The sequence below is a fragment of the Limanda limanda genome, chromosome 7, assembly GCF_963576545.1.
Source record: "Limanda limanda chromosome 7, fLimLim1.1, whole genome shotgun sequence".
Classification (NCBI taxonomy): domain Eukaryota; kingdom Metazoa; phylum Chordata; class Actinopteri; order Pleuronectiformes; family Pleuronectidae; genus Limanda; species Limanda limanda.
This window is the reverse complement of record NC_083642.1, coordinates 17,426,159-17,442,151: the sequence shown is the minus strand read 5'-3', so window position 1 is coordinate 17,442,151 and position 15,993 is coordinate 17,426,159. Positions and strand designations below refer to the sequence as shown.

Genomic DNA, 15,993 nt, shown 5'->3' with positions numbered 1-15,993 from the left:
GTGTGGGGAAATCCCGGACATTAAACTACTGGTTTTTCATAGTTTACATTTTACACCGTGGGCGACGCGCGAAATCTCGTTCGTCGGGCATGCGCAGAGAAGTTCTCCGCTCGTGCCATGGACTGTCCCACTTACACTCAGCGGGGGTGTTTTCAAAGATGACGTCTCTATCAGCTTTAGCCCTAGAACACTAACGTCGGGGGGAAATCACCTGACGTTAGTGATGAGAGCTAAATATTTTTCGGGTGGATTTTACCCGACGTTAGTGTTTGTGTATTAAATCAGGCGATCTCATTACTTTTCAGGGGTAACAACGTACAGGCCCGCCCGATATCATTCACAGCTGTGTCCTGTCACAGGCCATTTTTTGTTTATCTCTCCCAAAGTTGCCAGTCAGTGGTGCAAGTTCCCAGCTCCATTATTTTTATTTTTAGGAATTTTTTCATTAACGATTCCTTTATTTTTCACAAGTTTCAGAGCCTTTTTATAGGGTCTCCCCCTGATACCTTTTTTTCTTTTTATGAGACCTTGTATAGGGGGAAATAAAATTGCAGTACTTAAATTTGCTGTGTATTGTTGTACTTTAATATATTTTGATGAAAAGGGTTTTTATCGGGTATATTATATCGGGTAAAATACACCTGACGTTAGTGATGGTGTTACTAGCTGTTCGTTAGTGTTCTAGGGTTAATGGAAAAGGTGAAACATGTTTCTCTGGCATCCGGCCAGAGCAGAGCATCCTATGTTCTTCTGTACTGGATAAATCCACTTTAACATGAATAACACTGTAATATTGTTATTCATGTTAAAGTGGATTCAACACTTTCCACCACCCTCGGCAGCCCTGGTCTCCTTACAGTATAATCATCACCTTTAAATGAAGTTTGTCATCATATGTTTGTATCATGGTTGGATGAGGTTGAGATCAACACTTTGGTCAAGTACAGTCTGTGTTTACCTTGTGATCACTGCTGACCAATCACAGCTGCTGTTCATATATGACGTGTTATGAAATTGTTATTGTGACAGGTTATAAAACGTGTCAGTGGTTTCTCCCTCAGGAAACCTCATGATGAACATGCTGACACATGAAGAGCTCTGCTGCAATTATAATGCTGGCATTAAAACAAGTATTTAACAGGCTGACAGTTTTAGATAAAGGGAGACGGGGATTTCCGGTTGAGTGAGAGAGTGCTTTCAAAGATTTAGACCACTCTACTGTCAGTTAATTAAATAATAAGTAATGTTATACTAATTCGTTTTTATGCTACAGTGATTGATATTATTTTTTTTATATATACATATATTGACATAAATATATTACTATGTACAAATCATGGTACAAATATATTATATTACTTTCACAACATACTGTCTATTCCCAAGTTATTACCATTTCGACCTTTGACCTATATAGAAGTGTAAGTAGTGACTAAATAGTACAGTGAATCAGCTGAATTCATGTGTGATTGCATTTGGATTAAACACATTAACATTTTTACATGCTGGCATGCGTGATACATTTTAACAAGTTTTCCCTTGCATCAATACGTGTCTCACTCAGCCAACACAGTTACACTAATGTCAGAGGGTATCAGATGGAGTTGGGGATTTTGTTACTTCACTAATGAGGTCCTCTATGAAAAGAATATCACTTTACTGCAGAGCAGCTTATTTCAATTTAGCTGAAAACATAGATTAAAAAAACACTGAGTCACAGAAGCTAGTGGAGTACGGCTGAGAGGTGGGATGTTCACTAATCCTATATAAATGACAGTGCCGCACATAAATACAAATAATAATACACGCTGGACATTATGTGCAATTGTGCTATTTTATTTAACAAACTCAGCATTGATTTCATTATTTTTTTTAAAACATTAATCATATCTATTGCATGGTTTGTAGATTTGGTTTGACAAGAACCCAAAATATTAAGGAAAAAACTATTACAGGGATTGTTCTGCATTGTATAAAAGTTGTTGTTTTCTTCGTCAAATAACCATAAGTGCTGTCATTTCAGTTCAACTGAATATTCATGAAGCACTCTGTACTCTACTGGATGTTCCCCCAGTAGAGTACAATTTGAGTCTTAATAGCAAGGAATTTTTAGTGCATCAAAAATAGTAAAACAGTGGCAGTAAAGTTACTATCAGGTGTGAGTGCACCAGTGTTTCACCAAGTTTATTTACAGTTAATCTTGCAACTAACTTGACCAAAAGGGATCCTCTACTAGCATTAGCCTAACAAAATGAACATTATGTGACAAAGCAGTTATACATCTGAAACTACTCTTGCTAAAGTGCTTCTAAAAGGTTTCTGTATTGCTTTAGTTGCCTAAATGAAGTGCACCATGCTGTCCTCACATTCTTTCGGCACAGTGAGCTTGTAGCTATGGCAAACTAACTTATAATTCTCGCCATCATTGTTGTCCCAGTATTCCTCCTCACCAACTTTGTACTGAATGGCAAACTCTAACACTGCTCCTGGCTGCAGGAACGGAGGAACAGGAAGGTGGAAACGAAATGTGTCACAACTGAGTTGGCGTCCTCCTTCCCACGCCTTGGTGATGGTGGACACCCACGAGGCCTTCGTTTCTGTGCAGCTCTTCCACTCTGTGAACGAAAAGCGAGCCGTGACATCTTTCTCAAAGTCCAAATTGACGACCTGGGTGATTCCGATGACACCCAGTTCGAAACAGAAAACTCTCTCCAGACACACTTTCTGCTCACAGAGACGTTGCAGGAATACTGGTTGGTCGCCAGGTTGCTCGGAGAAAACCGGCTTCATGTACGGCAAGGAGATCTCCAGGAGCCTTCCGTCCGCCAACTCTGCAGCCATCAGCAACCTAAAGGTGACATGATGCGGCACCGATGGATCCTCTCCAGATCTGAAAAGTCTGATGTCTTCCAGGTCGAGCCCCAAGGAGTCGACGAACCGTACGCCAACATTCCTGCATTGTTTCTTCCCCTCTAAGCTGGATGGCAGGGAGTGGGAGCGTTTTCGGATTATAGGTTTTGGCGTCGGTTCACAGAAGAAGCTGCGGTGGAACTCTTGGTCCCTTAGCAGAGATGACACTCTGGGGCTTGGCGGGCGGATGGGAATCGGCTTCTTCGTTGCATTAGGTCTATCTGCTTGAAGCATCCCAGTCAAGTTGATGGTCATGCAGGGCCTTGAGACACCATTGCAGCTGGACATCTGCGGCTCAGATTTTGTCTGGGGAATCCTCTCACGTCCTATAAACCACCCTCGATCCATGATCTGTGAGACCTGGTGTGCAGCTCACCTATGAAGAAAGTTACAAAAAAAGCACCATTTACTATCACTAAGTCACATCAATCCTCAAAATGTCTTTGAATCAGAGGCATATCGACCCAGCTGTAACTTCACTGTCCTCTTTTTTATTTAGCATAACATGTTGGTGTGCTGCAAATCTGTAAGAACAAACAAAACAGGGTTTGCAGGACGGGGAGTGGGCGTGTACCCTGTGAGTACGTGCCTGCGCGCACACAGCTCATCTCTCTCCCTCTCTGCGCTGTTGCAACATGACAATACAATGCACCTCATTCAAATTAGACACTGACATCACCTCACCATGGAAAGATGCGATGCGTAAAGCTGCAGGATGTAGCCCAGGCGGCCTCCATTTAAAGTTGCTTTTGTGACGGCTGCGCGTTTCTGTGCGTGATGGCGTCTGCGTGCACGTCACTCACCGGATATGTAAACACAGAAATCTGCAACACACATGCACGACAACACAGTGCTGTCGATGGAGATCCGCTAATATCGTAGCAGGAAACTAGTAGGCACGGAGCGGAATATTACTGATGCATCATGGGAAAACCGAGTATAAATAAGACACACTGTTATAACTATACGCATCATCTGTCTTGTGTTGGAGTTGTGAGTCTGGAGTTGTGTGCTCTCCTCGGTTGTATTCACTGTTTATCAGAAGCAAGGGGACTCACCGAGGATCGCTTGCAGGTTTTCTTTTGCCTGAACTCCAACTCCCATGATGCACCCGTGCACGCTCCCTTCACGCCAGCTGCGAGCCAGTGAGCAGCAGGTAAACAAACCAATCTGACAGGGACAGCGAGCCGAGCCGAATCTGCGCTGTTTGATCGTCTTGGATTTTTTTAATCGCGGCGAGGATGACAGTCGAGAAAGAGACTCATCTGCTGTAGACAGTTTATTTGTAAAAAGGAAACGATCGCTGCAGCTGTGACACACACGGCTCCACAATAAACAGCCAGGACGAGATCAACCTGCAGCGGAGAAGCGACCGTCGACATCTGCGCATGATGCACTGCACCACTTTTGAGAAAACCGGTATTTTTAGCCTCGTTCTCCGGATGGAGTATCTGATCCGAGATGTCGGCTGGGTTCTTTAGCCACCGTGTCGTTTGAAATTGCGCTGGACTCCTCACACAACAGCATCCCCACCTGGGGACCTAACACCATGGGGCCCATCATGCAGGAGCACACAGCATCCACCACACTCAAACGCATCGTCGCCAAGGAGAAGATTCGGGTGAAAAACACTGAAAATAGCGGACCAGTCACCAGGTGCTCCTAATTTTCTGCATGCATGCAAATTAGATGTGTCATGTTTTGCCTCGGACTGACAGAGCACTGTCATGTTTTCCACAGTTCCAAGAAAGGTAACAAGATGAAGAAAGCAGTGAGCCAAATGAAAAATGGCCTCCCAGGACCAGGTCAGGATAAGGACACAGTGACAACAGTGCAGAAGGTGAGTGAATTGAAACTTAGAAAATCTAAAGAAACATTAATATTATTAGGGCCCGAGCACTGACAGGCACTGACAAGTGAGGCCCTATTGAAATTGTAAGGATTATTATTATTATTATTATTATTATTATCATTCAGGCAAATTAATTGGCTTTTTGAGGGCTTTACCATGCTGAAATTCTTCCCAAAATTTGCAGAAAGTTAGAAAGTGGTGAAAATGTACGCATTCTGGAGAAATTTTCACATATTTTTGTCTTTTAATAGGAGGAGAAACAATGTCCGAAATTATTTATATAATGTTTATTTTACAGGGTGCACAGTCAAATGGTGGAAGGGTCAAATGTGGCTCCTCACGGAACACAAGCAAACTCTCCAGGTATGTGTGGAAAAGAGTTTACGTTCTGACAATGATTTGCTTCAGGTACACTAGACCCTAAATCACCAACAGGCATTCCTGACACTTCTCTGCCTCTTTGCAGCCCTGAAGACGGAGACTCGAGACCTCCACTCCGCAAACACTCATCTGTGCAGAGGAAGCAGGAGAAACTAGAAAATCAGCGCATGTCACAGTGCGGCAACGAGCTCCAACCGAATCGTGCGGGAATGGGGAAAAACCGGCGAGCCCTCTCCCTGCCCCTCTCCCCGATATCTGGGCTACGACACCTGCCAATGCACCCCCTAACGCACTCCCCAGCCCCCAACCCGGAGGCACTACGGAGGCACTACAACCAGAAGGATGACGACACTGACAGCGCCAGTGATCTGTCAGAGTCCGAGAGGCTACCTGTGCTGCCCTCCCCATGCACCCCCTGTACCCCTCCTCACCTCAACCTGCGAGCAGAGGTCATCAACAGTGATGACTTTCCCCCGGAGATCCCAGGACCCCATGGGACGTTGGGTGATGAAGATGAGAGTGAAACACCCAGCTACAGTTACCAAGAATTCCTGCCTCCTCCTTTCAACAGCTGGAGCCTGAGACAGCTGGCGGTGTTTCTCCATACAGAGGGCCGTGGTGCCCCCCGCCCCAAACCCGTAGGGACCTTGGAGAAGTACCTGGAGAGGCTGCTGCAGCTGGAGTGGCTCCAGATCCAGACGGTGCAAGCCGAGAGCAGTCGTCCACCCGGGACTCGCACCAGGCCACAGAGCTTCCCCTCTGCCACCACAGCTCACCAAACCAGGCCTCACACAGCTCCGCCGTCCCGACTCAACTCCCCTAAAGGGTTGCGGCAAAGCCAGCGCACCTTCCCGTTTGCACCTGTCACCAACCCCCCATCACCTGCCTCAACTCAGCACCAGCTCTCCCGCTTTCCAGTTTGCCCTCACTGTCACGTTCGCTACCCGATGTGCAACGGAAGCTGCTCTGCCTATGCCTACCAGCGGCACTCGCGGCTTAGCCCCCTGCTCGAGCGCAGAGCTGGACCCGGGGCACCGGCGAAGCGGAGCAGCAGCGAAACCCGAGCGCCTTCCAACGACGGCAGGAGCCCAGGAGGACCAGGTGGGGGTGGAGGAGGAGCCCAGACCCCAGTTAGCCCCTCGGCCGCAAAGGGTCATCTCAGGCACATGCAGGCCACGGGCAACGCCCGAAAACAACCCCAGGAATCTGGGACAAACCCAAATTGTAGAGGTCAGGTCAGGAAGAGCCGGGTTAGAGCCAACTCCGAGACAGATGTTAAAAAGATGCCCGGTGACATAAAAGGAGCCAGTGCGGAGAAACGCGTTTCAGCCGCAAGTAAAAGAGAGGTCATCACCTCTAAGAAAGTGGAGAAGGAGTGGCAGAGAGCAGAGGTGGGAGGTCAGGCCACTAAAACATCCATGAAAAGAGCTGCTAAAGAGCCACCATCGCTCTCCAAAGCCCCGCTCAGTAATAAGCAGAATGGAAAAACAAAAAATGTGCACTTTGTTTCAAAGTAACCCGCGTAGATCTTCAGTGTAGTGCTTTTACTCACTAGTTACTTGGTACAGGAGCTTCAATCTATGCTTGCTTTCTGTGTAATCTGTGCAATACTAACATGTTGTAACTGTTGTACAGCAGTCTAAATCAGTCAGTGGTGTGCAGCCTTCAAAAGGTAAAAACTAACCCGGCACAGAGTAGCTAGAATAGAGATAAAATCACATTCATGACACTAGAACAGAAAAGTGTTTATTTTCAAATGTACAGTAATTATATCATCAGGCTGTGTTTTGACACAATGTTCATTATGAACCTTAACACAACTAATGATTCTAAATAGACAGCTCTTGTATAAACTAAACACTGTTGCACTGCATTCATCTCTTAATGTGCTACTGATGTTAAAATAAGCATTAAATAAGCATCTATAATACTGTCGGACAGCTTCCAGCATTGGTAATCCATAGTGAAGTTTCACACAAACCATTACATGTTACTCATTTAAGACGACCGTAGCCGTTGCTAGTGGAGTTTTTTCGATGTTGGAATGTAGTTGTTTTCAAGGCTTTTACATTACTTGATGTTTCAATATTTTCTTTAGTGCCTCATGTTTTAAGACACATTCAGTTAAAGCATCTTTGGCTGAAGAGATGGGGGCACAGTGAGTGGTGTGTACTGCAGTAATGTAGATTGTTTCAGATATATTTGTACGATGGTTTTACATTTTTGGTTACAAGGGCTTTTCATGTTTGAACGGCTTGATAACAAACTGTATTTTGCATAGAGCTGAGCTCTGTATATCATTGAAGAAGATGGTGAAATGTTTGCTACGAATGTAAAAGCATATTTTTCCAAATTTTATATGCCATAGTTATATTTATGAAACGTGTTGTGGTTGACTTGTTTTCATCATGTTCATTCTTTTGTTTACATCATGCACAGAAAGAGAAAAAATATTAAGTAAAAGAGCTGAATGTATATCCTTGTCTACTGATGCTGTAGCATTGGCCATTCTGAGGATTCAGTGAATTAATGTTTTGGCTGGAACAACACTTGAAGTCTTCAGAAAACCATTTTTTAATTAGAGTGTCTCATGTGTTAGTGATTTACCATGTGCAAAAGATCAATTAGAACACTTCGGCAGTGTAAGTGACATCTATCTAGACTGCACCACTTTACTTCACATTCATGTAAAGTATCCAAGCCATAGATCAGGGGCCAGGGGTGGCGCTGTTATTATTGATGTGTACGCTATTGACTCGCACGCAGAAAGATTGTGGTACTTATTTTCTCAATGTTGAATGCAAGTATTTGTAAGGCAAAGAAATAAATGTTTTGCACACAAGGAGCTAAACCATTTACAACTGTCTTTTTATTGACCCAAAGCTACAATCCCAAATATTACAAATCTCGTGGTCATTAAATCAAGCTAATCACTGCATTCACTAGCAAAATATTTTACACCTATAAACTTTTCTTTGAACTCTATAATTAAACGAATTGTGTAGTAGAAGTAGTTTCAACACATGACAATTTTAACCAAGTTTAAAATCTGATCCGATCATCACACTGAACTTGTGTTTTTTTTTGTGTTCACTGAAGGCTTTCTACTCTCAAACACACACACCTAGATGATGCCAAACTTTCATCCCAACTCCTATTATAGCTGGATATAGAAATCATGAGAGTGATCACGTCTTCTTCTGAACTGGAAACGGTTTAAGTAGCTGACGAAGCTGTTTCTCTCTGTCATTCACACACCCTGCAACAAAGAAAAAAATGCAGTATTTAGTAATATTAGTCATGACAAAGGCTTCCCCACATATCCTGTGATCAAACACAATAGTTTTTCTTTTGAACGTAAAATTTTGCTTAATTATATCTCAGGAATGGGGTGCATCACTGCCTCAAAAAGTTTGCATTAGCAGCACAGATCAATTACCTAGGTGTGTGTTGGAAGTGAAACACGAACTCCCAAATGTTTCCGGGTTGGCATCCTCTCTGTAGACAGGGCCATCGTTCCACATGAGATCGTAGCCACCAACCCTTTTCTCCTTGCCCGTCAGCCTAATGAGATAAAAACAGTGTGAACTCAGCAGCAGCAGCGTGGCAGAAAGATAAAATCACCTTATGATCTGTTTATCAATGCCTTATAAAATAAATATCCTCTGTAGTTTAAACCTCAAAATGTTGACAGATATCGATTAAAAGTGTGACTTCTAGAATTAACATAGACACACGTTCTTCCCTGATGATAAAAAGTTAAACATGATGACAGAAAGGCCTTTACCTTTCCTCCATATCAACAACATTCAAAGTGTCTTCCAGTAGCCTGCTCTTCATCTCGTAATCCTCTTGACTGCTGGGGGTGTGTGACGGAGAGGCATTCACCTCAATCAACCACCTGCAAATAGATGGAGGGCGATGAGATTCACAAGAAATTTGCATTACCTTTTGAGCCGATATAGGGCCGAACAGCGAGAGGCAGCAAACAGTTGAATAAAGATTGTTAAATGAGGTTAAAAGCTTTGTCAAAAGTGTCAAATGATTGTCTGTTGTCATCACAGATTTATCTGCAACGGCATTAAAGTGTTCCAGCTCTCTTAGCTCCCAGACTGGATTAGGTTTTCATGCTTCTGGTATTGAAATTCAACTCCTACCAGCTTGATTACATAGTCGTGGACGTGCTCGCATTAATCTAAGTGTTGGGCCCCTTCATGTCTGCCTTGACTCTGGAATACAACTCACTAACCTTTTTTAACTCTCTGCATAACCCAAATCAAATGACGCAAAGTAATATTGTCTGGTCAATGATATGACATGTATATTGCTGTGTCAGAGTGCAATCAATTCCTTTTCAAATAAATCAATCAATTCACTTTATTCAAATACATTACCTGATGGTCAGTGATTTCAAATTAAACTTCTCAAATTAAAAAATAACAGTCATTTTAAAGCTGTTTAGCTAGACCTTTTGTCCATCAATTTGTAGGTCATTAAATATGAGTTAAACAACTGCAAATTTAGGACTAGGATTAAGAATCCAAGAGGTAATAACATTAAATAACTAAATTCAGAAGCTGACCAAAGTGCTTGACTAACATACACACATATGCTGCAGAGATCGAGGCAGAACATTGAGCAAAAAAAAACACATTTTGAAATGACTAATTCAGGAGCTAATATGTAGCTACAGTTGAAAGGCAAAGAGGAGAGGCTGGCCATGAGCTGTGGGGTAGTTTGTCCCACAAACACGCCCACAACTGAGAAAGCCCAGAGCACGAGGGGTGACGAGGAGCAATGAGTGGTTAGAGGGCCTGAGTGACCTCTGTTGGTCGCAGGGAGTTAAAGTTCAGACAGATAGGAACAATCTATCAAGAACAGTTTAAAATGAACACTAAAGCTGACAGGAAGTCAGTGGAGGGAGGAAAATAAAGGGGAATTATGGCACATTCTTTGGGAGATAGTCAGGAACCTCCCAGCTGCACTCTGCACATGCTGCAGGTGTGAGAGGGGAGACTGACTGACTCCCATGTTCGTCCAGTGAGAAAATACTTTATCTACTCTTCTGGGAGGTCTTCTCCCATTCATCTTTGTAACACTGTTTCTCTTCAGCTTAAATTTCTCCTAGATAACAGGTTAGATTGGAGATACCAAGTATGAAGAGGGGAGGGGTGTCAAATGTTGTAAAGATGTATTTTGTAAGGGGGTTGTATTCAGGCCAAGCACACTGAAAGAACAATACAATATTTGCATTAAGGTCATTAGTGTATGCGTGTTATTATTTACAACAGTGTGCAATCACGTATTGCACACCTGTCAGTTTTTCAGATACACTGTTGTGCGTTATGAGGATATTTCTAGAACCCTGGAACACTGGCAGATTTATTGCTTTGTTTTGACTGATCCATGATCTCTAGTCAAAGGTACCATGTTTGCTTGTCATGACATGTGCTTTACTGTGCTTATCTGTGAGCATGCATGCCTGAGCAGCACATGTTTGTGAGTGAAAATATGTAGCGTGTGATGCACTGTGTTGCCGTGCGGACACTGTGTTTAGGACCACTTACGGTTTGAGGTTCTCATCCAGCAGAATGTCGTAGCCGTAAAGCTCAAAGCAGTGTTTGTCATTGATGATGATCTTTTGTACACTCAGGAGACTGCGTACAAAGATGTTATCCATCTCTATGAACAGGGTTTCTATCATCCCTGTGCCGTGCTTTGCAGTCAGGTATCTTCGAAGCTGCTGCATCTGCCACTTACATCCCTACTTAGAGATAGATACAACAATGCAACAATATATAACATAGAATTACTTAAAAGAGAGACATTTTTAACAGGAAATACAACATTAGATCATGTGAGGTTGTTTAACTGCGGACCTTTTCAGGATCGTAGTCAGGTGCTGTTTTTTGAACAGCCACATTGGTGAGATGCATATCTAACGACAGGCATTAAGGAGAATTTGAGAAGTTTGCTGCAGTAACTATCCACGAGGATGAGCCTCAGAAATGATGTCACACTGAGCTTTTCAAAACAAATCCTGCTTGAATATTTCACAAGGCTCACTTTGTGCAGAGAATTGCTGGTATTAAAAAAGAAACTCTTACATGTCATGACACAAACAAATAAAAGATACACTTGTCATCAATGGTCCTCAGAGAGAAGCGGGTGCTTGAGAAGCGAGCAAAGCCATCTCGATACAGCCAGGCCTTCAAGGGAACATACTGAAATATAAAAAGAAGGACACACATTTATTCATGCATTCAGAAAGACTTACGTTTTGTGTAAACGTCTGTGATTTAAAATGCTCAATACATACGGAGGTGACCAGAATGTAGATCCTCAGATCAAATTTCCTGCCTGTGGAGACAAAAAGTATAAAAGAGCTGAAGGGAGAATTTGTTACTCTTCTGTTTTGGTCATGAATCCTCTTGGTCCCAATTTGTCTTTTTGTAAAATTATTTGTTAGAACGTTCAATGATTGTTCAAAAAGCAATTTAAAATAAATTGGATTACTCATCCAGTTTGTTACCATTAATTAGGTAGGGGTTCTCTATGTAGCGTTGGGCCACGTAACTTTCCACTTGGGCTGCATCCTTCTGCTCCTCTGAGCGGGGGCCATCCTGTGTGAGCACAGTGTTATCAGTCTGTAAGCAGTTTGTATTAGCCATTGAACATATTCCCAATTATTCAATAAAATCAGCACACATTACCTTCTTCCAATCCATGATGTCTTTCAGTTTCCTGAACAGAAAAATGCCTTTCCCTTGGGATTTTGCCACCTAAATAAACGAACCAGTTAATTTGAGTGAATTTGTATTGCACTGGATTACATCTGCAGTGTGCCTTCACTAACTGGCTTCATGATCCAGATGTTGCCAGGGATTCTTTTGAACTCCTCCACAAAAAGATGATACTCGCTGGGGAGTGCAAAGGTGCAGGGGAAGAAATCACATTTGGATGCCTCCATGTGGCCAGCATCTCTTTCAAGGTTCTTCTTGTACCTTTTGAGGTTTTTCACCATGAGGTTTTTGCGAGTCAGCTGTAATATAAAACAAAAAAATATATATGTACATAAAGATATGCCACGTCCCTTTTGATTTTACTATTACTGCTAATATATCCAGGTTACAGTTTCGTATAGCAGGCTGGACCGATGCCTCCTCACCTCATAATGGTTGCGAAAGTGGTTAACCCGCACATGCTCCTCCATGTACGTATGATCAAAATTCTCCCTGAGCCAGCCCACGTCACACCAGTTGAAATCCCAATCTCCATCACTGCAAGGAAGTGAAAAGAGAGCAGATATAAACCAGTGAAGGATGCTGGTGTAAAAACGAAAAACAAGAACAACCATACTCACTCTTTGACTTCAATCCAGCCAGGTCTTTGGTGCAGGACGTTCTGTATGGTGTTGAGTAGTCCGCATTTGAAACGCACACAAGTTCTTGGTTCCCTGATGAGACATAAGAACACTGTGTTTGTTGACTGTGGTTCTGAATGAAGGTTCAAAGTAAATGTATAAAAACACCCACCGCTCCTCGACTTTGCCAAAGTTGTATGAACATTTGTATCCAGGCGTCTGCAAAGGTGAAGAAAGCAAACCAAGAATTAAATCCCAACAATCAGAAGTTCAAAATTATTATTATTATTATTATAAGTAGTAGTAGTTGTAGTTGTAGTATTAGTAGTGACATGACGAGTAAAATTGTTATTATTTACTGCACTTTACAGCTGTTAACCATTCGTCAGATAGCAACTGATGAAGTTTACAAGCTAACTCCCAGTTTATGCCTCTTATACCCCTCACCTACTTCCTGGTCATTTGCTATTTCTTTCAAAAAGAGTTTAAACCAACCTCGCCAAGATGTCTCCTTTAACTAGCTTATGAGTTCTCATGACGTTAAACTCAGTTAACACGAGCTACGGTTTGCTACAGCACATCCACATCTATTATCATGTAAATAGAAGAACTACAAACATGTCTGCACGTGGCGCCGTCACTTTACCTTATTCTTTGCCATGGATGTGTGACGTTCTCTATATTGCTGTGCTGCTATTTGAACGCACTTCACAGGAGGTAGGATTGTATGGAGCAGTTGGACTGGTTTATTCTGCAATACATAGGACAAACACACAACCACAGCTGTGAAGTACAGTTGTAAGTTGATTGCGTCTGTTCCCACTCGAACCACAGTGTGAGATTGTTTGCTACTAAGAGATAAGTGATTGTATAGTGCTAACTTTGTTAAGGAAAATAATTCAATTATTTATACTGACAGTATCTAAAATAGCTCATCTTAAATTACACATTGAATAAGCATATTAACACAGGCCAAAGCTCTTTTTTGTATTAACAGCACAGAAATAAAGACAATGCTGCCATCTTGTGGTGACAACTAAATATAACACATCTGAAATGCACATTAACTTCAGCGAGTCTAACTAGCAAGCTACACTTCAATAAAATATTTAACAACTCTTAATAAACATACCTGCAATACATTGGACAAACACACAACCCCAGTTGTGAAATGCACTTGTGAGTTGATCGAGTCTGTTCCCACTCAAACTACAAAGGAGAGTTCAATATTAGTGCACGTACGTGTCACATACACTCCTTTGAACCTTTAGCAGCTAGCTAAACACTGCTCGTTAATATACATTCTTTACAAAGCAATACAACTACGAATTCCACAAGAATTTCACTTAATAGACAATTCAGTGGTAAATGCTGATATATTTTAAACAGCATATGAAACGTAGCTTACAGTAATTAGTTTATGTCAGAGCGGCAACTTACCAATAGTGTGATACAGAAATACGTCGAAGTACGTCACATTTAGTACAACACGAACTTCCTCTGTGGGTTTTCAAAATAAAACCCATACGGTAAAACTATGGTTGCAGTCGCAAGCTTGACAGGAATTTAACAATAAACACAAGTGAATTATTTACACTGTTACAGATGCACGCACCGTGTAACGATAACACGTTACCGTGGTGGTTGTTATTGTAGTTAAACAACAAGATAAGTTGAGTTGAGTAAGGAAAGCTCCGCATCCGTGGCTACGATGCTGCGTAGTGGTGTTTGGCAACAGCCGTTACCGTGGTAACTGCACATGGGACCGTCAGAGGGGAATTGTCCCAGGGTTGTTACCGTAGTGAAGCCTCAAACTTTATTTATAATAAAGGTGAAGACCTAATCCCCCATTAAGCTTGTTACTGTGTGTATGTCTTTGTTTAAAGTGATTTAGAGTAGTTTTGATCGTGTGTGGTAATTTTGGAGAGTGTCTAGGTTGTGGAGCAGTTTACTATTGCATTATGCTAATTTTTTATTTCAACATTATTTGGCTTACCCTCATTTATAATAAAAGTGGAGACTACATCATTTAAATGATGGTCAAATTAAAAACAATTAAAATGTATTACAAATCTATAGAATTTACAAGGTTGTTATTATAAGGCTAAAAATCACACACATTTGAATTCGTATAATTTCCAATATACTGTCTCCATTTTGATTTTAGGTAAGCCTTCTTTCTCTCTTGTTTTTTTTCTTCTGATTAGCTTATACCCATCATCAATCCTCAACTTTACAATCACATCACCACCTTGTGGCCCCAAAACCTTGAAAAGAATGACAATTGCAGCAAATGTGTATTCATTCCCTTTATTGGTACCCAGCAATAAATATATCCAGCACTTAAGATGTCAAATAATTTACCTATGTGTATTGTCTTTGATAGCATCTATCAGTAGATATGTCAAGCTATATTTATATCGCTTAAAGTTTAAATTTAGCCAAAATATGTGTTCACTTTGGAAATGCAAAGTTAAACATAATGTCCAACTTGATCCCTTACTATTTCACCATCTTATCAATGCTATATTCTGACATAAGAAATCAAAACTACGGCATGATAATTAAATTACGCGTAATATTACTTATATTGTATTATCATTTTATAATAATGCTACAATTTGCCCACCAATAGAATAATAAATACTGTTATTTACATAAACAACTCAAATATATATGGATACATTTTTGCACACGCTGAACTTTTCTGTATGATCTTCAGTGACAAAACATGCCTGAGGGACAAATGGCGCAGTGATTGCACATAGTGATTTACCCTGACAAGAAGATTACGAAAGAAAAGTCTGGAGTGGGGAGAGATGGATCATACTTCAAGTCAAGTCAAGTCAGGCAGAACTTTTTATGTCCCCAGAGGGGCAATTGGTTGTGCAACAGTAATAACACAAGATTTTAAAAAAACGCATAAGGCAATTAGAAACATGATACAATATAATAAAAGGTAAAAAAAGAAGAAAGAAAAACAAACAACACCTGAGCAGTCTATGTTTATGTTATACTAATATTAAAAGCAATATTTACCGAAGTCAAGTTGATGTCTTCCTCTACTGGAGTTTAGTATTGAACTGGCTGAGAAGGAGTGTCTGTGTCTGTCGGGTAAATGGAGGCAGACCCTGAAGGCAAAGGTCTGAAACAGACGACGTATGCTGTCAGACAGGATATATTCTGATTCCTTCAACAACTGTTTGTCAGACAACTCAGACACATTTTTCTGTTGAGAGACTATAATACATTTAATGTTTAAGATTGAAGAAAAAAGCAAAAGATTTACTCAGTAAAAGATCAGGGACCTGTTGAACTATTGAAAAAGATTTTTGGTTTTAAAGTCTTTCAAACATTACAGTGCCCAAGTCAAACTCAATGATTTCTAAATCTGGACCATTGATTTTCAAGATGACAGGATGTTGACATAGTCATGACATCTGCAATCAATACGCACACCCTTCGTATTTGTTACACTAAGTTCTAA

General features: G+C 41.4%; 3 protein-coding genes across 4 annotated transcripts; 1 reads left to right on the top strand and 2 right to left on the bottom strand.

The window, feature by feature from the left end:
• Positions 1–1,890: 1,890 nt before the first annotated feature.
• Positions 1,891–3,727, bottom strand: ppp1r3da (protein phosphatase 1, regulatory subunit 3Da). The gene is made up of 2 exons (XM_061075419.1): positions 3,595–3,727; positions 1,891–3,286 (listed from the first exon to the last, which is right to left on the bottom strand). The coding sequence occupies exon 2, from the start codon at positions 3,256–3,258 to the stop codon at positions 2,338–2,340; it is 921 nt and encodes a 306-aa protein (XP_060931402.1). The 5' UTR covers positions 3,259–3,286; positions 3,595–3,727; the 3' UTR covers positions 1,891–2,337.
• A 200-nt stretch (positions 3,728–3,927) lies between these two features.
• On the top strand, positions 3,928–8,004 carry fam217ba (family with sequence similarity 217 member Ba). Its single transcript, XM_061075415.1, has 4 exons — positions 3,928–4,566; positions 4,651–4,750; positions 5,061–5,125; positions 5,229–8,004. The coding sequence occupies exons 1-4, from the start codon at positions 4,460–4,462 to the stop codon at positions 6,658–6,660; spliced, it is 1,704 nt and encodes a 567-aa protein (XP_060931398.1). The 5' UTR covers positions 3,928–4,459; the 3' UTR covers positions 6,661–8,004.
• ttll9 (tubulin tyrosine ligase-like family, member 9) lies at positions 7,998–13,984 on the bottom strand. 2 transcript variants are annotated; one of them, XM_061075417.1, is made up of 16 exons: positions 13,947–13,984; positions 13,639–13,715; positions 13,153–13,257; positions 12,679–12,725; positions 12,507–12,599; positions 12,312–12,423; positions 12,000–12,185; positions 11,857–11,925; positions 11,676–11,766; positions 11,463–11,503; positions 11,280–11,367; positions 11,023–11,081; positions 10,711–10,907; positions 8,931–9,044; positions 8,583–8,707; positions 7,998–8,402 (listed from the first exon to the last, which is right to left on the bottom strand). In XM_061075417.1, the coding sequence occupies exons 3-16, from the start codon at positions 13,165–13,167 to the stop codon at positions 8,332–8,334; spliced, it is 1,308 nt and encodes a 435-aa protein (XP_060931400.1). In that variant the 5' UTR covers positions 13,168–13,257; positions 13,639–13,715; positions 13,947–13,984; the 3' UTR covers positions 7,998–8,331. The 2 variants fall into 2 exon arrangements, with proteins under 2 accessions (XP_060931400.1, XP_060931401.1); XM_061075418.1 differs by lacking the exons at positions 13,639–13,715; positions 13,947–13,984 and having other exon boundaries at positions 13,153–13,273.
• Positions 13,985–15,993: the final 2,009 nt, after the last annotated feature.

Coding starts and splice junctions, on each gene's coding strand:
- ppp1r3da (XM_061075419.1), bottom strand. CDS start 3,258: ATGGATCGAGGGTGGTTTATAGGACGTGAGAGGATTCCCCAGACAAAA.
- fam217ba (XM_061075415.1), top strand. CDS start 4,460: ATGGGGCCCATCATGCAGGAGCACACAGCATCCACCACACTCAAACGC. Junction 4,751..5,060: donor CAGTGACAACAGTGCAGAAG/GTGAGTGAATTG, acceptor TTTATTTTACAG/GGTGCACAGTCAAATGGTGG. Junction 5,126..5,228: donor AACACAAGCAAACTCTCCAG/GTATGTGTGGAA, acceptor GCCTCTTTGCAG/CCCTGAAGACGGAGACTCGA.
- ttll9 (XM_061075417.1), bottom strand. Junction 11,082..11,279: donor GAGGACCATTGATGACAAGT/GTATCTTTTATT, acceptor GCCTGTCGTTAG/ATATGCATCTCACCAATGTG. Junction 8,403..8,582: donor CACTTCCAACACACACCTAG/GTAATTGATCTG, acceptor TCTTTGTTGCAG/GGTGTGTGAATGACAGAGAG.